General features: G+C 48.0%; 1 protein-coding gene across 1 annotated transcript; it reads left to right on the forward strand.

The window, feature by feature from the left end:
• Window positions 1-17025: 17025 nt before the first annotated feature.
• On the forward strand, window positions 17026-18643 carry LOC119336327 (exopolygalacturonase-like). Its single transcript, XM_037608323.1, has 4 exons — window positions 17026-17160; window positions 17235-17546; window positions 17667-18197; window positions 18278-18643. Exons 1-4 carry the CDS (start codon window positions 17026-17028, stop codon window positions 18512-18514), a joined length of 1215 nt encoding a protein of 404 aa, XP_037464220.1. The 3' UTR covers window positions 18515-18643.
• The last annotated feature ends 4383 nt before the right edge of the window (window positions 18644-23026 follow it).

Genomic DNA, 23026 nt, shown 5'->3' on the forward strand with positions numbered 1-23026 from the left:
CTGGAGTCCGTTCGGGGCTCTGGAGAGGGGGATTCGTCGCCGTTGTCATCATCAACCATCCTCCATCACCAATTTCATGATGCTCACCGCCGTGCATGAGTAATTCCATCGTAGGCTTGCTGGACGGTGATGGGTTGGATGAGATTTACCATGTAATCAAGTTAGTTTTGTTAGGGTTTGATCCCTAGTATCCACTATGTTCTGAGATTGATGTTGCTATGACTTTGCTATGCTTAATGCTTGTCACTAGGTCCCGAGTGCCATGATTTCAGATCTAAACCTATTATGTTTTCATGAATATATGTGTGTTCTTGATCCTATCTTGCAAGTCTATAGTCACCTATTATGTGTTATGATCCGACAACCCCGAAGTGACAATAATTGGGATACTTCTCGGTGATGACCTTAGTTTGAGGAGTTCATGTATTCACTATGTGCTAATGCTTTGTTCTGGTTCTCTATTGAAAGGAGGCCTTAATATCCCTTAGTTTCCGCTAGGACCCCGCTGCCACGGGAGGGTAGGACAAAAGATGTCATGCAAGTTCTTTTCCATAAGCACGTATGACCATTTACGGAATACATGCCTACATTACATTGATGAATTGGAGCTAGTTCTATATCACCCTATGTTATAACTATTGCATGAGGAATCGCATCCGGCATAATTATCCATCATTGATCCATTGCCTACGAGCTTTTCATATATTGTTCTTCGCTTATTTACTTTACCGTTTCTACTGTTACAACTACTACAAAAACCCAAAAATATTTATCTTTACTTTTGCTACCGCTACTATTATTATCATACCACTTTTGTTACTAAACACTTTGCTGCAGATACTAAGTTATCCAGGTGTGGTTGAATTGACAACTCAACTGCTAATACTCGAGGATATTCTTTGGCTCCCCTAGTGTCGAATCAATAAATTTGGGTTGAATACCCTACCCTCGAAAGCTGTTGCGATCCCCTACTTGTGGGTTATCAAGTCGCAAGTCGATGGAGAGGTTGTCAATGCGGTCGCTCATTGCTTGTTGTTCTTCATACAAAGCTCTTTGTGCACTGAAGAGGTGGCTCTTGGTGACATAGGATGACATGTCATCGTCTTGCTCAAGAGTGGGTTGGTAGAAGAACTTGGCCTATCCATCATTCCAAGCAAATATGTGAGTGGGAGAAAGAGAAGAACTTATACCAAATTTACCTTGACCGATGTTGAAGATGGATCAATGATCACTCAAATATATGTAACAAGGAAATAGCACAATTGGTACCAATTCTTATCGGTTCTCACACCTACACAAGTAAAATCTTATGGTGGAGCTCGGTTAGGATGGTGGCACAAAATTTGATGCAATTGTTAGTGAGCTTCAAAAATGTTGGAAAAGATTCGCAAATTTGCAAATGCAACAAGTAGACCAATAGCAAGATATGGTACACGGAAACACATGCACGAATAGATAAATGGGGTCGTGCAACCAAGGAATGAGCCAAAATGTGGAATCCACAAAAATGCTCTTGTTGCACAACACTAGAGAGATGCCAGCACGATTGCGCAATAGGCGGATACGAAACTTGTGCACAACCTACTAAGCAAAAATGCAATGACTTCTATCCCAAGTATGCTATATGTTTGGTATTCCGATGGTATGATCCAAGATGATCGAGTATGACAATCTTAATTTAGTAAGATGCTATGGTTCTTGCTTATAAGCTCTTTGCTTATATTTCCCTTTTTCTTAAAAGATTATTTGGCTCTTTCTCTCTTGAGCTCTTTCTCATGCAAATCACGAACCAAGATAGCAAATGTGTATGCGATGAAAACTTTGTGACACAAGAGATGATACCAAGATATGTACTAAGATGATATGGTATGTATGCTATGGAAAGTATGATCACTAATGTGCACAAGCCACGTTGCGTCAATACTCAAAGGCTAGTCTTGATAGGCAAGGTACGCAAAATTTGGGCTATGGTGGTTATCAATGCAATGGAAAGGAGTAGACAAAGATATCATCGAGGTTACCGTCCGTGCTTATGGTTGAAGGTGTCAAAATTGTCGAATGGTTTTTGTCGATGATGAGTCCACGGCGAAGATGAGCAGTGGTGATGTTGATGTCGAACCATACCTATATAGCCGAAACACAATAGGACACGGGAACCACATCTCAAATTGTCAAAACAAAACATGTCAAAATTGTCGGAGTTGATTGCGGGTAAGCGATGGTGGTGCTTACGAAAAGCGGTGGTGGTATACGGAAGTGGACGTGGGCACCGGAACAAAATTTGGCGAAAGTTAGGCGGAAAACGGAGCGGTGGATGGAAATGATGTTGTTAGTGGACGGATGTCTGGGCTTGGTGGCCGGATGTCCGGGGTGGCTGGATGTCCGGGGGTCACGGGCCAGATGTCCGGGCACGGGATCCATGGATGAACTCCATGAACTCTGCGTGGAAAGGTCAAATCTGGGGGAAAAATCGGGAGATTTTGTGGATGGAAATTGGGGAAAAGAGGGGGAAAAGCTAGATCTACTTGCAAGACACGAAATACGCGAATCTAATCCAACAAAACTTCATCACACCAACAAATCACAAAAAAATTGGGGGGCTATTTTTGTGGGGAATATTTGAATTTGGGACAAAATCAACAAAACAAGGCTAGAAAACAAAGAGGGGAGGCTCCGAAATCGTGATTAACGTGGCTCATGATAGCAAGATGATGTAGGGTAGAGCCCTAGATGCCCGATCTTTCACGAAAGGAGCGGATCGCAATGAGGAACACGAATAACACGAGGGGAAACATGAGGGAAAACACGAGAGAATCACCCAAACCAACAAGATTCGGTCACACATATGCTAGGTCCTCCAAACACAAAGGGTGATACACGATTCAAGGTCAACAAAGGACGATACAAAAGGTCTTCTCTGTGAGGAGGTTGACAGAGTCCTAGATTAAGGGGTCCTTGGACAGCCGGACTATATACTTTGGCCGGACTATTGGACTATGAAGATACAAGATTGAAGACTTCGTCCCGTGTCCGGATGGGACTCTCCTTTGCGTGGAAGGCAAGCTTGGATATTCGGATATGTAGATTTCCTTCTCTATAACCGACTCTGTGTAACCCTATCCCCCTCTGGTGTCTATATAAACCGGAGGGTTTAGTCCGTAGGATAAATACAATCATAATCATAGCCTAGCTTCTAGGGTTTAGCCTCTACGATCTCATGGTAGATCAACTCTTGTAATACTCATATCATCAAGATCAATCAAGCAGGAAGTAGGGTATTACCTCCATCGAGAGGGCCCGAACCTGGGTAAAACATCGTGTCCCCTGCCTCCTGTTACCATTAGCCTTAGACACACAGTTCGGGACCCCCTACCCGAGATCCGCCAGTTTTGACACCAACATTGGTGCTTTCATTGAGAGTTCCACTGTGCCGTCACTGTAAGGCTTGATGGCCCCTTCGATCATCTTCAACGATGCGGTCTAGGAGGAGGTTTTCCTCCCCAGACAGATCTTCATATTCGGCGGCTTCGTACTACGGGCCAACTCGCTTGGCCATCTGGAGCAGATCGATAGCTACGCCCCTGGCCATCAGGTCAGGTTTGGAAGCTTGAACTATACTGCTGACATCCGCGGAGACTTGATCTTCGAAGGATTCGAGCCCATGCCAGGCACGCCAAACGGTCACGACGGGCAGGACTTTGATCTGCCATCGGATAGTATTCGAGAGATCGCGCCTGCGGTGGCACCGGGAATCAATCCAGAGCAGATCGTGCCTTCCGAAGGCGGGTGGATGGACCCCGCCACGGAAGCCGCACACTCATCGGCGTTGGAGCCGAACACTGATCCCACCTCCTGTGAAAGTGGCGTCATCGGACCCTCGGACTCGTCTCCGGCTACAGGATCCGAACCGCGTGCGTCCGTGCCTGTCGAATCTAATTGGGCACTAGTCATGGAGTTCACTGCCGTGGATATTTTTTGGCACTCGCCCTTAGGTGATGTGCTGAACTCATTAAGGTCTCTTTCCTTCTCAAGATATTCCTGGCCGAACTATGTTCGGCTCGAGTGGGAAGCAGACGACGAAGAAATTCGTTCGCCACCCGCCACCCACTTCATAGCCACCGTCAATGACTTAACCGACATGCTCGATTTCGACTCCGAAGACGTGGACGGTATTTATGACGACGCAGGAGAAGAACAGGAACCACCGCCCACTGGGCGCTGGACTGCCACCTCATCATACGATATATACATGGTGGACACACCAAAAGAAGGCGATGGTGATGATACAATGAAGGATAATCCCCTCGATAAGCCACCAAAGCGGCGCCATAGACGCCGCTCTAAATCACGCCACAGTAAAAACAACGACAACAGCGCAAGAAATAAAAATACCCCAGTTGACTCCAAAGGAAACGACGACCCCATGGACCCAGCGATGGAGCAGGGTGAGCCAGGGGATGGTGAAAACAGTCCGGAGCCGACGTAAGATAACGCTGATCCCGAGGGTAAAATTCGACAACCTGTCTCCGAAGAGGAGAACAGCTCGAAAGATGATGCACTCATCATCCCAGAGAAACTCTTGGAACAAGAGAACCTCCACAGAAGGCTTATCACCACCGCGAGGAGCCTAAAGAAGCAGAAGCAAAGGCTTAAGGCCGCGCAGGATACGCTCAACCGCAGGTGGAACAAAGTGCTCGACACAGAAGAAAAATATGGCGACGATCGCCACACAAAGAGCTATCAAAGCGCAAGCTGCTGCCCGAATTCGACGACGAGGCCATAGAGCCCACTCAGCCGAAAACGACCGATCCGCCAGACCAACCTCCCCGTGGCCGTGACAAGACGGCTAATGATGCCACCCACAAGTCAGCACACGATTTACGTGAGCTCCTGGACAGAAAGTACGGTATGGCCAGATCCATCTACGGATCTAGGAAGCGCGCTCTGACACAGGATCAGAGCTACTGAAAAGATCACATTGATCGAACACCATCTTGGAATCGGAACCAAACACAACAACCGTCGACAGCATGCCACGACACAACCAAATACAGGGGTGCCGCACACCCCCTGTGCTTCACCGATGAGGTACTGGATCATGAATTTCCGGAAGGATTTAAACCCGTGAATATAGAGGTATATGACGGAACTACAGACCCCGGGGTCTGGATTGAGGACTTTATCCTTCATATCCACATGGCTCGCAGAGACGATCTCCACACCGTTAAATACCTACCCCTCAAATTAAAGGGACCAGCTCGGCACTGGCTGAAAAGCCTTCCTAAAAACTCAATTAGAAGTTGGGAAGAGCTCGAGGATGCTTTCAGGGCCAATTTTCAAGGGACCTATGTCCGACCTCCGGACGCAGACGACCTAAGTCATATAATTCAACAGCCCGGAGAGTCAGCCCGAAAGCTCTGGAACAGATTTCTTATTAAGAAGAATCAAATAGTCGATTGCCCGGACGCCGAAGCCTTAGCGGATTTCAAACACAGTATCCGGGACGAATGGCTTGCCAGACACCTCGGCCAAGAAAAGCCGAGGATGATGGCAGCCTTAACAAGCCTTATGACCCGCTTTTGCGCGGGCCAGGACAGCTGGCTGGCCCGTAGCGGCACCAGCGACCCAAGCACATCCGAAGTCGAGGATGGCAACGGGAAGCTGCGACGCAACAAAAACAAGCGTCGAAACAATCATGACAGCTCAGAGAACACGACAATCAATGCCGGATTCAGGGGCTCTCGACCCAGTCAACGGAAGAAGCCATTTAAAGGCAGCAGAGATGAACCGTCCAGCCTAAACAAGATTCTAGAAAAATTATGTCAAATTCACGGCACCCCCGAAAAACCTGCAAACCACACCCACAGAGAGTGTTGGGTTTTCAAACAGGCCGACAAACTGAATGCCGAACAAAAGGGGAGGGAGATGCCAAGTGAAGATGAGGACGAGCCTCGTCAGCCGAGCACTGGAGGACAGAAGAAATTCCCACCAGAAGTCAAAACAGTCAATATGATTTACGTAACTCACATTCCAAAGAGAACGCGCAAGCATGCACTCCAAGACGTATACGCTGTTGAGCCCGTCGGCCCTAAATTTAATCCCTGGTCAGCCTGCCCAATCACCTTTGACCGCAGGGATCATCCGACTAGTATCCGGCACGATGGATTGGCTGCCTTGGTGCTCGACCCAATAATTGACGGATACCATCTCACACGAGTCCTTATGGACGGCGGCAGCAGTCTAAACCTGATATATCAGGACACTGTCTGCAAAATGGGGATAGACCCTTCAAGGATCAGCCTAATTAACACTACCTTTAAGGGAGTAATACCAAGCGTTGAGGCCCACTGTACGGGCTCTCTGGTACTAGAGGTTGTATTCGGTTCTCCCGACAACTTCACAAGCGAGGAATTAATCTTCGACATCGCTCCATTCCGAAGTGGCTATCACGCACTACTTGGAAGAATGGCCTTCGCTTGTTTTAGTGCAGTACTGCATTACGCCTACCTCAAACTTAAGATGCCCGGTCCACGCGGCGTCATCACAGTTAGCGGAAATACAGAGTGTTCCTTACGCGCGGAAGAATACGTGGCGGCTCTAGCAGCCGAACACTGAGAGGTCCCTCCAACCAGGACAAGTGGCCGGTCGTCAAGACCACGAACACGGTTAGACGAGTCCGGCGCTCCACACAATATAACAGCCCAGTTGGGATTTCCCCATAAAAGATGCTAGGGGCTGCTCGCAAAAAGAGCCCATAGTTTGGCTCGGCCCTATCAATACAATAGCATATTGCATTTTCATGGTTCAGTCAGATTAACGAACAGCTCGCACGAAGTCTTTCACCTAGGTTTTATCTTTTTACAGATGATCATCATGCTACACCCTTCCAGGATACGACACAACATAGATAAAGGCGCAGACGTGCAGCAGGGCCCCGCTCAAAGGTTTCTTTTTAGATTAAGAACCTACGTAAACCTTTTTAATATCTCTTGTTGCTTCTTCCCCTCCGGAAATTTTATACAATTGGGAGGGATACTGGCGTTTTTGGCATTTTTGTCACACCAGACTACTGCTCATACCTGGAAACTCAGGGCTTATTGTCAAGGGCGTTATTCAGCCCCGTACACATTATAAAGTCCGAATACCTTAGGGAGTGTTCGGCGTCGCGAGTTTGGCCTTATATGCATCAGCTCCGAATCATGTCTTTGGTCAAATGTTGGGTTTGCCCGGCTCCCGTGTTTTGCTACCTTACGTTCCGTTCTATCGGCTAAGGTGGCACCGAGAGAACTACTGCGATTGTGCCCCGGTTCATCCGGCGAGCACCTCAGTAGAGAAAGCCGAAAACTGACTGTCATGATACAGCGCGAGACTGGTCAACCACTCAATAACCCAGCGGAATCTTCGTGATTCCTCCGCATTAAAGAAGGACCGGTTTCCTGGTCACGTACGTACGTGCACCATATCCGACTGAACGCGAAAGTACCAGGGCTATATAGTAGCCCCACCGTCAAACTCCAATGGCTAAGTGAAAGTGTTAAAGCTATATAGTCTGATTGTCTGGTTCGCCGCGCTATCACCTCCTTAACGGACCAAGACGTTGGATCAAGTGTGCCTACATGTTCTCTCAAACACCCCCGCATTATATGCGTGGGGGCTGAAGCCGATGACTGCAAACATTCAGGTTATATATACATAAACGGCCGCACAGGAGGCATTATAATACTTTCAGGCAAAAGTATAAAAACAGCCTTCATAATCAAAATAGCATTGTCTTTACAATCGCGACACATGTCATTCGAACATGGCACTCTTCGAGCACTGAGCCTCTATTAAACAGGCGCCTTCTAAAACTTCTTCAAAATAGTGCTCGGTCGGGTCCTGGCCATCCGCCGTACTCCGGGTTGCAATAGCGATGGCTTCCATCCTAGCCCAGTATATTTTAACACGGGCAAGAGCCATCCGCACGCCCTCTATGCACGACGACCTCTTCACAGCATCGATATGCAACACAGCACCAAGGAATTGTTGCACCAATCCAAAATAGTTGTCCGGCCTTGGTCCTTGTGGTCAAAGATGATCCACGACAGACCTCATAGCAAGCCCGGACAACCTGTAGAGTTCGGCCCATGCGGCCATCTTTTCATTCAGTGGCAGCGGACGCGTCGGGGCACTGAACTGCGTCCAGAATAACCTCTCATCCTTATGGTCTTTCCGATCGTTATAAAACTCAGACGCATCAGCAGCACTCTTCGCCAGGTCCGCATATGCGTCCGCCGCACTCCACAACTGATCCAGAGGGGCATACTTCGGATCTCCGAATTTCATCCGCAACAGATAGGGCTCTCCAGCCACGATATCTCCGGCTTCGCGATGCTCGTCCCTCACCCACCTCATTTCAGAACGGGTTTCCTTGGCTGCCTCCAGGGCCTTCTTCAAGTCAGCCGCTTTCGCTTGATTTTCCCTTTCAAGGAGCTCGTGGCGGTTGGCGGCATCTTCCAGCTCGGTAGCCATCTCGGCTATCTTTTCTTCGCTCCGGAGATGAGGAGCCTGTTCGGCTCTTAACTCCTCGACCGCCTTCAGAGCGGCCGCATCACTTATCCGGGCTTGCTCCTTGGCTCGGGAAAGCTCCGCCCGAAGGGTCTCCATGGCAGCAGCTCCATCTGTAATCACAGCATGTTATAGATACTAGCATCATGCTCCTCTTAAACAATTGCTGACAAGCCGAATATACATACCCTGGGCCTCGTCCAGCTGCTTGTTAACAAGCGCGATGTCGGCATCGGCCACATCCAGCTGCCGCTTTAGTTCGGCAAAATCGGCAGATCCATCGGCCGCCGGACCCTCAGCGACCTGCACATAAAGCAGCGCGCTTATTACCAGAGATTACGATCCTCTGTTCACCACATTGATGGCAACCAGAGTCTCAGGGGCTACTATCTATATAGAGCACACTTAGCATGTGCGGAACCATCAAAAATACATTTTTTGCGTACCTCAAAGCCTCTCAGTAGACTCGTAAAAGCTTCATTCAAACTGCTTTTCACGGATGAAATCCTCTCAACCACCATGCTCATTAAGGCACGATGTGTCTCTGAGAGGGCCGCTCGCTCCAGAAGGCCCATCAGTGTGTCCGGCTATGTGCCGGACAATCCCAGACTCCTCCTAAAGCTCTCTTTGAGAGCCGGATATTCCAGACTCCGGGCAGCCGAAGTGTCAACTTCAGGCCTTGGTGGATCAGGAGAAATCCTCCGTGACGACACCTCAGGGTCGTCCGCCCCATGTGACGGGGAGGCAGGGAAAGGCGTCTCGCTCTCCATCATCTCCGGAGGAAGATCTCCCAAGGACGAACTCTATGGAGAAGAGCTGCGAGTCGGACTGCAACAAATATGTTTTGGTCATTACCCTTAGAGACAAAACGGGGTATGTCTACCAAAGTACTCTTTCACTTACGGCTCGGTGGAGGGACAGCCCCCTTGCGAGGTTTTCTTCCCTCGTTTGGAAGCCTCCGTTTCCAAGTCTTCAGAGGCGGTCCTTTTCTTACCTTGAGGAGAGGGCATTTTGGATTCCCCTCCCCGATTATCCTCCTTCGCGGAGGCACCTACTCCTCCGATCTGGATGTGTAAAAAATGAGGCCCATCTGTGGCTTCTCTATTCCTCCCCTCGTCCTCTCCTGATGGCACCTGATACGACGCATGGTCAAGCATCCTGGTCAACAAAGGATTCGGCGAGCCTTCGGGAAGAGGGGCCGGACACCTAATCCTCTCCGCCTTCTTCAGCCAGTCCTGGCAGAGAACAATTTTTTAGAATGATGTTACAATAAACATAAAGGATGGTGTGTTCGATAGCGGAATTACTTACTTGGGTATCCGGGCGGTTGCAATTGAGACCCGCGTCGTCGGTGGTGTCTGGACACTTTATTCGTGAACCGAAGAATGATTCGTACATGTCTTTGAGCGTCAGGCCGAAGAATTGTTGAACGGTTCGTGGTCCTTCCGGGTTGAACTCCCACATACGGAGAGGACGATGTTGGCAGGGCAGGACTCGATAAACCAGCATCACTTGCATTATCTTGACAAGACTAACATCCCTCTTGAGAAGATCTCGGATGCGGCTTTGCAATGTCAGCACGTCGTTAACCGGCCCCCAGTCCAGCCCCTTGTTGACCCATGACGCCAGTTGTGGTGGAGGGCCCGGGCGAAACGCTGGAGCGGCCACCCGCTTTGTACCTCGGGGGGCGGTGATGTAAAACCACTCCCGCTGCCATAAATCATAAGTCTCCACGAAAGAACAATTTGACCATGGGACGTCGGCGCCTTTGCTTATTATAGAGCCTCCGCACTCCGCGTGACGCCCGTCGATCACCCTCGGCCATACATTGAAGGTCTTGAGCCATAGGCCAAAGTGGGGGGTGATGCGGAGGAAGGCTTCACACACGACGATAAACGACGAGATGTGAAGGACGAAATCCGAAGCTAGATCGTGTAAATCTAGTCCGTAGTAGAACATGAGCCCTCTTACGAAGGGATCAATGCTAAAACCTAGCCCTCGGAGAAAGTGGGAGATAAAAACGACACTCTCGTTGGGTTCGGGAGTGGGGACGACCTGCCCTTGAGCAGGTAGCCTGTGCGGAATCTCGGCGGTGAGATACCTGGCCTCCCTAAGCTTCCGGATGTCCTCCTCTGTGACGGAGGAGGCCATCCACCGGTCTCGAAGATTGGATCCGGACATGGTCAGAGGACCGAAGTGCTTTTAGCTTGAGCCTTGGGTGTTGGAACTCGAGGTACGGGAGGGGAAGGATCGAGCGTGGAAAGAAAAGGACAGGCCTTGGCCCCCTTTATAAAGAGGACGAATATCAAGCGTCCCCCGCGTGACCGTTTGGGACTTGCCTAAAATCGAGGAGTCATACTAAACAAACACGGTTGGGTTACCCACACCTGTATTGATGAGAATCCTGCAATAAGGGGGACACGATCTTTGCTTCGACAAGACGTGCCAATAAAACCGCCTCGCAGCGCGTGTAGTGGCTGGTTATGAAAATGGTTCGAATAAAAACTGGACCATGGCGTGATGTCGTAAAAGATGTCAGCAGATTAGATTTGTGGAATATTATACTCTCTATGGTGGAATGTGGAATTTGTTTTGTAGAGCCAGACACGATCCTTGTGTCCTAAATCTTCTATGGAGTATTCGGAGAAGGAACCCGCCTTGCAATGCCGAAGACAATTTGCGTGCCGGACTCATCGTCATTGAAGCCTGGTTCAGGGGCTACCGAGGGAGTCCTGGATTAAGGGGTCCTCAGACAGCCGGACTATATACTTTGGCCGGACTGTTGGACTATGAAGATACAAGATTGAAGACTTCGTCCCGTGTCCAGATGGGACTCTCCTTTGCGTGGAAGGCAAGCTTGGATATTCGGATATGTAGATTTCCTTCTCTATAACCGACTCTGTGTAACCCTAGCCCCCTCCGGTGTCTATATAAACTGGAGGGTTTAGTCCGTAGGACAACAACAATCATAATCATAGGCTAGCTTCTAGAGTTTAGCCTCTACGATCTCGTGGTAGATCAACTATTGTAATACTCATATCATCAAGATCAATCAAGCAAGAAGTAGGGTATTACCTCCATCGAGAGGGCCCGAATCTAGTTAAAACATCATGTCCCCTACCTCCTGTTACCATTAGCCTTAGACGCACAGTTTGGGACCCCCTACCCGAGATCCGCCGGTTTTGACACCGACAGAGGTCTTGAAGTGTCTTCCCGTGATGGGGTCTTGAATCCGCTTGTGGTATCTTCTCCGAAGAGGTCGTGAGCTCCAAGGAGAAGTAACCAAGTGGATGAGCAAAGCTCTATCTCAAATATGAGCTAAACCAGTGCTAACCCTAGAAAGAGGGAGGAGGAGGAGTATATATAGTCTAGGTGGGCGAAGGGGTACATGGGCCTTGGCCCTTACACTGTACACAGACAAGGGAGGCCGGACGTCCGGGCGTCGGGCCGGATGTCCGGGCGTTCACGAGACGCCGGATGTCCGGGCTGTCGTGCCGGATGCCCGGGCTGGCCTAGTGCCGTCATGATGCTCACTAGATAGGGCTGGTCCGGATGTCCGGGCGTCGCGCCGGATGTCTGAGACTTCGCAAGGGGCCGGATGTCCGGGGTCGAGGCCGGATGTCCGGGCTAATGGGGCTGGTTCTGTTGCTTTCGAGATGACTTGTCCGGATATCCGGGCTGGGAGCCGGAATTCTAGGGCGTCGGGCTGGATGTCCTGGCTGGCCGCCGGATGTCCGGGCCCTGTAGACTTGGCCACTGATCCTTTGCTGCAGGCGACACCTCCAGGGGCCAGATGTCTGGGGTCATGGCCGGATGTCCGGGTCCTGGGAGCTGTTCTTGACTGTTGCCGTTGGTTCTCTTCATCCGTGAACTTGGGGACTTGTCCTTCTTCACATGCATTCTCGGGAGGGTCCTCTTGGTACCTAATCATGCACAACATTCCAGACTTAGGTAGTAGCCATGTCTCGAGTGTACCATATGTGATATCACTAAGGAAAGAAGTACCTCGTTCTTGAGAGCTCTAACTCGTTCTCGTGTCATAGGTCCTCTTGGCACTTGGTGAGACGATGGTAGGTCCATGGGGATGACCTCGGGATGCTCCACATCACAATCTCATCAGTCTCTTACAGTTATTGTTAACAAAAAGTTTGTCCACCCTTTGGTGCATTTATGTTGAAGGAGAGATCAGCAACAAAACATTGGAAATGTTGTGATTCCTGTAGATCCATGGGGAAATTCGGTTGAGATGCCATGCAGATCTAACTTTCTATTCATCTGTGGGATCCGGGCGGTGGGGGGGAGCACCATCGCTCCCATGTTTCATGGGAGGATGAAAATCCACTCGGGGCTTTGTTTTCGCGGAAGCATGAGGCAATGTATTGGTTAGGCGAACAAGATTTTCCATGCACTCGTACTTCCTCTTGAGGGAGAAACAGTAACGATAATTTTAGACCAAAAACATTTCTGAATCTAGTGGTATCAAATATGATAAGAGATTTTCTACATCTGAAAACAATCCAATTTGAATCACAATCTGGTCGATAGGATGCGATATAGGATATACTAGTACTACAAATATACGATGATGTAGGATAATTTGTCCTGGCCAGATATTATGTCCTTCTAAGTATTAATTAACTAGCACTATATAAATGTTCTTTTTGCCTATGAGATGAAAAATGTGCTTGTTAGTGGTCTATTTGGATTACTATAGCTTTATGCCTGCTTAGATTTATAAAGTATTAATGATTGCTTATTGTTTATATATAATTTTAATTTGGAGTATGTATATATTCCTCGTGTATGAGTGTGCTATATGAATGTTTTGAATAAATCGAACATGTTCCATTCAGGTATCATGTCTGAATCTGACATAATCTAGTATTTGTTTTGGCATCCACACCACAACCATCTTTCCAGCTTCTGAATAAAACATATTATCTCTACCTAATAATAAAGCGACTAGTGCTTATGCCCGTCCATTGATCATTTTACGAAAACCCCCTTATGTTTTCCCAAAATCAACCCGCAGTCCAAACATAAGTGATAAAACAAATCATTTTTTATTTTTTGGAAACCCCCTCTTGTTTACGTGAAATAAACCCATAGTCCGGACTTAAGTAAAAAAGGAATCGTTTTCCATATTTTTTAACGAAAACCCCTGTCATTTTTATTAATTAATCAACAGTTCAACTATAAGTGACAAATGCTTTAAGAAATGATACCTGTTAAACCCTAACTGTAATTTTAAATTGTTATATATGAAATTTGATTAGAAAAATGTGTAGAATCTGAATATGATGTTATTTTACCTATTTGAATTTTTAAAATTCTATTTAATGATGTAATTTTAATCAATAGTGATGCGTGCAATCTGAATATGATGTTATTTTATCCATTTAATATTTTTAAAATTTAATTTATGGTGTAATTTTTAAGCAATAGCGCATAATCCATCCTTTTTCCGTATCAAGGCTGATCCGTGTCGCCAATGAACACCTCATCAAAATCGGATTGAAGACAAAAGAAACAACCAATAACCACACATGCGTGCCTCGGCAAAACATCACATGCAAAAAAGAAAGTTGATGTTCATCATATGCCGAGAGAGAGAGAGAGACATAGATGGGATGCTATGTTTAAATAAGGACGCCGATATCCACCACACGTGTGACATAATAGGTATTCGCCCACACGGGCTATGTGTGGGCGAACAGTAGAATTGTCCACATGTGTGGGTGCAGCTACTTCGTGCCACACGCGCAATAAATACTACTCATCCCCATCCCGCGCGTTTGGCACGAAGCAAATATGCCCACATGTCCTGGCACAACTACAAAAGGTACCCGCGGGATGACAATTTAGTTGCCATCCGTAATGGCAGAGGTAGTTATTCGAGATGGCAAATATGGTTGTAAAAGCATGACAACTCTCTTTGTTTTGGTTAACTATAGTTGCCATATCCAATTTATGGTAGTTGCCGCATGTAATCAAATCATAGTTGTCGTGTGTGATTAACTACTTACCACATATGGTCAAATAATACTTGCCATGTGTGTTTACCTAGTTGCCACATGTGGTTAATCACAGTTGCCATGTATGTTTACCTGATTGCCACTTACGTGCAACTGCAGTTGCCGTCTAGCAAACGAATCATAGTTGCCATGTGTGCTTACCTAGTTGCCATGTACGCGCAACTGCAGTTGTCATCCAACAACGTACGACTGTCGTGTGGGCGAAAAGCAGTTCGCCCACACACGCGTGGACTAGGTGGTGGGTGACCTCGTGTTGTGGGGCGTGTGGGTGACCTCTCCAACGCCCACACACCGGCCTTGTCCTACGTGGCACGCGAAAACTATCTCGGCGTGTCAAGATTCGTGCAAACTTAACTGGACGGTGATCCAGGCGTGTGGGCGAGTTGCAATGTTGCCACATGTGTGGGTGTTAGAGTTTTCGTTAAATAAATGACATGGATCTATTGGGGTCTTGAGTCATGATTATTGGGTTAGTGGCATGTCGTATTGTTTCCTCCCGTACAACACACGGGCTCTTTTACTAGTAAAATATGATACGAGCATTATCTGTCAACCCAAAACTTGTCCTATCCTCTGGGAAAAAGTACATAGCTGAAACACTTCCTCGGGAGGAACCATGACAGCTTGATCACAACTGGGCATCCTCGTACATGCTCTCGGATGTCTGCTATTTTTCTCGAAAGGAAGGATAACCCCATGCTCTCTGCATCATTTGATGGACACAATCGTGTACTACTATTATGAAGCAAATTCCAGCCACCGAACAAATTCGACCCAAAAAACCTGATGCGACACGTGCCTCGCGACAGTAGCTCTACCAAACAACCACTAACCCTATGGTAAAAGATAAGGGTCGCGCTAACTGCCATACGTGTGGCAGGAAGAGAAACGCACCACACGTCTCTAATGTAAACAGATTGTCACGTCATCGCATGCATGCATGCTGGAATCTTTTTGGATTTCCAGTTTTTAAAATGTTTTATCTCTTAAACGAAAAATCCAATTGAAAATCCGTTTTCACCATTAAATCCCTCGCGATGAGATCTTCGAAACTAGATCCCATGTTGACATGTTTTGATGAAATTTTTTTGGATTAAAAGTTGCCATGTCTATTGCATATGAACTGCCATGATGTTTACACTGAAGTTGCCATGATATGTTTCAGCTATTTTCTTCCACATTTAAAAGTAAATTTTGACATTTATAAAACAGGGAATTAAGAAACTAGACTTGCCATGAACCACAAACTAAAATTGCCATGATACATGCACGTTAAATTGCCATGGTTCATACAAAAAATAATTTTCATGGTCAAAGTACTGAGGTTGCCATCATCAAAATACTAAAATTGTCATGATCTACAAACTAAAATTGCCACATGGCAACTTTAGTTTAAGCCCTATGGCAACTGCAGTGTAAACATTGTGGCAACTTCTGGCAAAAAAAAATTCGTCGAAACATATCAACATGGGGTCTAGTTTTGAAGATCTCGTCGAGACGGATTTAATGGTGAAAACGGATTTTTAGTTCACTTTTTTATTTAGGAGATACAACATTTTTAAGCTGAAACCCAAAAAAAAATCTGCTGATGTCATCTATTCATACGTGGCAAAATGAGTGGTGATGGAGGCGTGTGGGCGATCTGCAAATACCCACACGTGTGGGCGTTCACATTTCCGAAAGACAAAAACAAACCGAAAAGTAGAGCATAATTGGTTTGATGCCAAAAATTGGCGTGCCAAATTTTGGCAACTGCTAAATATTGGCTAAACATTGGTTGCTTGCCAATTCTCGTTGCCAATCTCACAAAAAGTTGCCAAATATTGGCAACTTCTGATTTTGCCAAATGTTGGCTTGCCAAATATTAACAATGCCAAATGTTAATAGCAAACCAATTATGCTCTACAACTCCTAGGCTAAGGCTACAAGAAGGAAACCATGCACGGACGCCCATGGTGATGAGTGCAACCATAGATCGGTTTCGGGATTTTCATCCCCAGAGTCAAGATTCGATCCATCACCATCAGCAAGAACAGATGTTGACGCTTGTCGACAGATAGTCTGACCAAAGGTCTTGTGTTTCCTCCGAAGTGCACATACTGTCGTTTCGTCGTTGACCCACAGCTGCTAATGATGCCATAGACAATCTAGCCACGAAACGTGGGCTCATGGCAAGAGCAGCAGCCTAACTAACAGCACCACTTCTTTAGTTCTTTCTTCAGTAATTGCCTAACAAACAACACTACTCAATCATACACTTTCAAGAATACGTTATGGGAATGAGAGCGCCAAGCATAACCGAACGCCCAGGTGCCTTTGCGCCTGCAGCAGTTGCGCGCATCTGATGCTCTCGAGCTCGTACGATTATAAAATGGCGAGACATACATGCTCTGCTTGTGATGCTCATCGCGTGATGAGTTTGTTTCTCCATAGGAGATCGGACATGGCGTTTCCCCTGGTTGCTCTGTTTTTCATGATCTCGGCTAGGTGGTGCCTGGAGATCGCTCATGCCGGACGCCAGGTGTTCGACGTTATGGACTTCGGCGCCATTGCCGACGGAGAGACGGATGACTCAAAGGTAATCGATTGTCGCGGCTTAACCATGCATTCGTGCCACGAGGAATTTGCAAGTCAGGGCTGCCTTCTCTGCAGGCTTTCATAAGGGCGTGGATGAAGGCGTGCGCGTCGCCGGGGAGGCCGGCCGTCGTGGTCCCCAAGGGCGAGTACCGGCTCCAGCCAGTGGTCTTCCGCGGTCCGTGCAAGGGCTACATGCAGGTGCGCCTCGCCGGCGACCTCCGCGCACCGGACGACCTGGCCGCGTTTCGGGGCAGCCACGAGTGGATCAACTTCGCCAGCATCGACGGGCTGCTCGTCACGGGCGGCGGCACATTCGACGGCCGCGGCGCGTCGTCGTGGCACCTCAACCAGTGCCCAACGAATCCGAACTGCAAGCCCCTCCCCGTCGTAAGCCGCGCTAATTTCTCGCTGTCTCACTCTTAAGTCTTAACTGAGCTGCTCGGCCGACATCGTAACATGATAGAACTTCTCCTTAACCATTTCTTCACTCTGCTCCGGCACCCGCAGTCGATAAAGCTCGGGCGCGTGAGGAACGTTACCATCACGGGGGTGACGTCGCTGGACAGCAAGTTCTTCCACGTCATCATCATCGGCAGCCAGGACGTGTCCATCCATCGCGTCACCATCCGGGCGCCGCGGGACAGCCCCAACACGGACGGCGTCCACATCCAGGGCTCCTCCAACGTGCGCATCACCGACACGGCCATCGCCACGGGGGACGACTGCATCTCCGTCGGCCCGGGGACCGCCGACATCACCGTGTCCGGGGTGTCCTGCGGACCCGGCCACGGCATCAGCGTGGGCAGCCTCGGGAGGCACCCAGGCGAGGAGGACGTGCGCGGGCTGCGCGTGTCCAACTGCACCCTCGCCGGCACCGCCAACGGCGTACGCATCAAGACTTGGCGCGGCGGGCTCCGTCCGGGCTCCGTCGTGTCCGGTCTCGTCTTCGAGGACATCGTCATGAGGAAGGTCCGGAACCCCATCATCATCGACCAGGAGTACTGCCCCTACAGCTCCAGCTCCTGCCGCCATGAATCGGTGAGAACCACAGCTGTTAATTTCTTGTCAAATCCAAACACCGATCTTACGGTTTTACCCTAACAGAATTATTCATGCAGGCGCAGCGGCCGTCCGTGGTGAAGATAAGCGATGTAAAGTTCAAGAACATCAGGGGCGTGTCGGCGACCCAGGTCGCGGTGAAGCTGTCGTGCAGCGGCGCGAGCCCGTGCCATGGACTGGAGCTCAGGGACATCGACCTGACGTACGTCAAGCGCGGCGTCGCCACAGAGTCGCGGTGCGAAAACGTCGCCGGTGGTATCGCCGGCGGCATGCTCGTACCTCCCTCATGTATATGAGTGCTGTAGATCGTATCGATCTAGTCACCGATCGGATAGTAGTAGGACTAAAAAGCACGACACGCCAAAGATTTTGCTTCTTTCCTCTGTACGATACTGTTTTTTTTTCATAATGGGTGCATTTCATTGACTCAAAATGATGCATTAAAATGTATATAAACAGACCGAGCAAGCACTTACCTGGCCTTTGTATATATAGGATGCACATAGTCAATATCAATGCACACACACCAAAAAAGCAAGTCGGCAAAGAGCAAAATTATACCAGACCTAAATTATGGCTATGCCAGGAAAAAGAAAAATCAAACACAAACAAACTACATCAACGATCATACCCACATCAACCATATCTTGACCCCACGAAGGCAATAATGGTCTTCATCAGCAACACCTTTAGGAAAGGAACAACGCTCAAACGTCATCGTAACGACCAGAGATCAGATTCTAAGTTCTCACACTGAAGAACAAGTTTGACCATATCTGAGCATTGACTTCAACAAGGTAATGACGTAAAAACATTCTGATTGCCAGGTATAACTCACTCAGGTCAGACCTAGGGTTTTCACCCCCGGAGCTCGAGACCGTGTACTCAATAAGTACCACCAAAATAAAGTCAATCATGTGTTCTCACCACCACTTTTTCACAATCCCATCAGCTACATGCACTGGGATGAAATCTCACTGTCGCTGATGCACAACCGTACCCTCTATGTCAAGCCGCCGTCCATATATAGATTGCCTGTCACCACCGAAGGCAAACTGGTCAGAGTGAGAGCTGCCAAAACCCACAAAGGAGCCTTCCGGCTGCATCACGCAACCTCGCCAGAAAAAGTAGTTGGCAGTAGCCTTCATATTTGTAGAGAGGAACCCTCACGAAGACCCATATCAATGGCCACCATGATCCACAACTCAAGTGAGATAGAACCACCTCAACAAGGAACCGATCTAACTGAAGGAAATATGACTTAGAGGCAATAATAAAGTTGATATTTATATTTTCTTATATCATGATAAATGTATATTATTCATGCTAGAATTGTATTAACCGGAAACTTAGTACATGTGTGAATAGACAAACAGAGTGTCACTAGTATGCCTCTACTTGACTAGCTCGTTGAATCAAAGATGGTTAAGTTTCCTGGCCATAGACATGAGTCATCATTTGATTAACGGGATCACATCATTAAAGAATGATGTGATTGACTTTACCCATCCATTAGCTTAGCACGATGATCGTTTAGTTTGTTGCTATTGCTTTCTCCATGACTTATACATGTTCCTATGACTATGAGATTATGCAACTCCTGAATACCGGAGGAACACTTAGTGTGTTATCAAACGTCACAACGTAACTGGGTGATTATAAAGATGCTCTACAGGTGTCTCCGATGGTGTTTGTTGAGATGGCATATATCGAGATTAGGATTAGTCATTCCAGTTGTCGGAAAGGTATCTCTGGGCCCTCTCGGTAATGCACATCACTATAAGCCTTGCAAGCAGTGTGACTAATGAGTTAGTTGCGGGATGATGCATTACGGAACGAGTAAAGAGACTTGCCGGTAAAGAGATTGAACTAGGTATTGAGATACCGACCATCGAATCTTGGGCAAGTAATATACCGATGACAAAGGAAACAACATATGTTGTTATGCGGTTTGACCGACAAAGATCTTCGTAGAATATGTAGGAACCAATATGAACATCCAGGTTCCGCTATTGGTTATTGACCAGAGACGAGTCTCGGTCATGTATACATAGTTCTCAAACCCGTAGGGTCCGCACGCTTAACGTTCGATGACGATCGGTATTATGAGTTTATGTGTTTTGATGTACCGAAGGTTTTTTAGAGTCCCGGATGTGATCACGGATATGACGAGGAGTCTCGAAATAGTCAAGACATAAAGATCGATATATTGGAAGGCTATGTTTGGACATCGGAATGGTTCTGGGTGAGTTCGGGCATTTACCGTAGTACCGGGGGGTTACTGAAACCCCGCGGGGAGTCTATGGGCCTTATTGGTGTTGGGGAACATAGTAATTTCAAAAAAATTCCTACACACACACAAGATCATGGTGATGCATAGAAATGAGAGGGGAGAGTGTGTCCACGCACCATCGTAGACCGAAAGAGGAAGCGTTAGCACAACTTAGTTGATGTAGTCGTACGTCTTCACGATCCGACCGATCCAAGTACCGAACATACGGCACCTTCGAGTTCAGCACACGTTCAGCTCGATGACGTCCCTCGAACTCCGATCCAGTCGAGCTTTGAGGGAGAGTTCCATCAGCACGACGGCGTGATGACGGCGTTGATAATGCTACCGACGCAGGGCTTCGGCTAAGCACCGCTACAATATTACCGAGGTGGAATATGGTGGAGGGGGGGAACCGCACACGACTAAGAGATCAATGATCAATTGTTGTGTCCTGAGGTGCCCCCCTGCCCCCGTATATAAAGGAGCAAGGGAGGAGGAGGCCAGCCCTAGGAGGGGCGCGCCAAGGGAGTAGGATTCCTACTCCTAGTAGGAGTAGGTTTCCTCCTTTCCTAGTCCAACTAGGAGAAGGGGGGAAAGGAGGTGAGGGGAGAAGGATGGGAGAGGGGGCCGCGCCCCAAACCCCTTGTCCAATTCGGACTGGGCTTGGGAGGGGCGCGCGCCACCTCCTGGTTGCTGCCTCTCCTTCCCACTAAGGCCCATTAAGGCCCAACACTTATTCCCCATATTCCCGTAACTCCCCGGTACTCCGAAAAATACCCGAATCACTCGGAACCCTTCTGATGTCCGAATAGAGTCGTCCAATATATCGAACTTTACGTCTCGACCATTTAGAGACTCTTTGTCATGTCCCCGATCTCATCCGGGACTCCGAACTACCTTCGGTACATCAAATCACATAAACTCATAATACCGATCGTCACCGACCTTTAAGCGTGCGGACCCTACGGGTTCGAGAACTATGTAGACATGACCGAGACATGTCTCCGGTCAATAACCAATAGCGGAACCTGGATGCTCATATTGACTGCCACATATTCTACGAAGATCTTTATCAGTCAAACCGCATAACAACATACGTTGTTCCCTTTGTCATCGGTATGTTACTTGCTCGAGATTCGATCGTCGGTATCTCAATACCTAGTTCAATCTCGTTACCGGCAAGTCTCTTTACTCGTTCCATAATACATCATCCCGCAACTAACTCATTAGTTACAATGCTTGCAAGGCTTATAGTGATATGTATTACCGAGTGGGCCCAGAGATACCTCTCCGATAATCGGAGTGACAAATCCTAATATTGAAATACGCCAACTCAACAAGTACCTTCATAGACACCTATAGAGCATCTTTATAATCACCCAGTTATGTTGTGATGTTTGGTAGCACACAAAGTGTTCCTTCGGTAAACGGGAGTTGCATAATCTCATAGTCATAGGAACACGTATAAGTCATGAAGAAAGCAATAGCAATATACTAAACGATCAAGTGCTAAGCTAACAGAATGTGTCAAGTCAATCACATAATTCTCCTAATGATGTGATCGCGTTAATCAAATGACAACTCATGTCTATGGCTAGGAAACATAACCATCTTTGATTAACGAGCTAGTCAAGTAGAGGCATACTAGTGACACTCTGTTTGTCTATGTATTCACACATGTATTATGTTTCCGGCTAATACAATTCTAGCATGAATAATAAACATTTATCATGATATCAGGAAAAAAATAATAACTTTGTTATTGCCTCTAGGGCATATTTCCTTCAGTCTCCCACTTGCATGTAACGCCCCGGATCCGATGCGCCAGGTGTCTGCCAGTTATTCGCCGTCATTGCCATGTCATTTGCTTGCGTGTTGCATTTTATCATGTCATCTTGTGCATCTCATTTTGCATACGTGTTCATCTCATGCATCCGAACATTTTCCCCGTTGTCCGTTTTGCAATCCGGCACTCCTATGCCCTCCGGCGTTCCCCTTTTGCCTCTTTTCATGTGCGGGTGTTAAACGTTCTCGGAATGGACCGAGTCTTGCCAAGCGGCCTTGGTATAGCACCGGTAGACCGCCTGTCAAGTTTCGTGCCATTTGGAAGTCGCTTGATACTCCAACGGTTAACCGGGTAACCGTAAAGCCCTCTTTTGTGTGCAGCCCAACACCCCTTCCAAAGTGGCTCAAAACCCATCTAACTCCCATCCATGCTCTCGGTCGTTCGATCACGATCGCGTGGCCGAAAACCGCTCCTCATTTGGACTCTCCTAGCTCCCTCTACCTATATATATATGTGATCCTCCCTGAAATCCCGCAGTCCAAACCCTAGCCCCGCTCCTCCCCGCCGCCGGACATGTCCGCCTCCGCGTCGGACGTGTCCACCGCCACCGCCACGTCGCTTCGGCCAATGAGAGGCCGCCACGTCACCGCGCCGCCGCCCACAGCCAATCGAGGCGCGCCACGCGTCCCCGCCAGATCCCCACCGCGCCACGGCCCGCGGAGCCCATCCGGGGCCCGCGCGAGCCCGGCT

Source organism: Triticum dicoccoides, chromosome 7B (genome assembly GCF_002162155.2).
Source record: "Triticum dicoccoides isolate Atlit2015 ecotype Zavitan chromosome 7B, WEW_v2.0, whole genome shotgun sequence".
Taxonomy (NCBI): Eukaryota; Viridiplantae; Streptophyta; class Magnoliopsida; order Poales; family Poaceae; genus Triticum; species Triticum dicoccoides.

Coding starts and splice junctions, on each gene's coding strand:
- LOC119336327 (XM_037608323.1), top strand. CDS start 17,026: ATGGCGTTTCCCCTGGTTGCTCTGTTTTTCATGATCTCGGCTAGGTGG. Junction 17,161..17,234: donor GAGAGACGGATGACTCAAAG/GTAATCGATTGT, acceptor CCTTCTCTGCAG/GCTTTCATAAGGGCGTGGAT. Junction 18,198..18,277: donor GCTCCTGCCGCCATGAATCG/GTGAGAACCACA, acceptor TTATTCATGCAG/GCGCAGCGGCCGTCCGTGGT.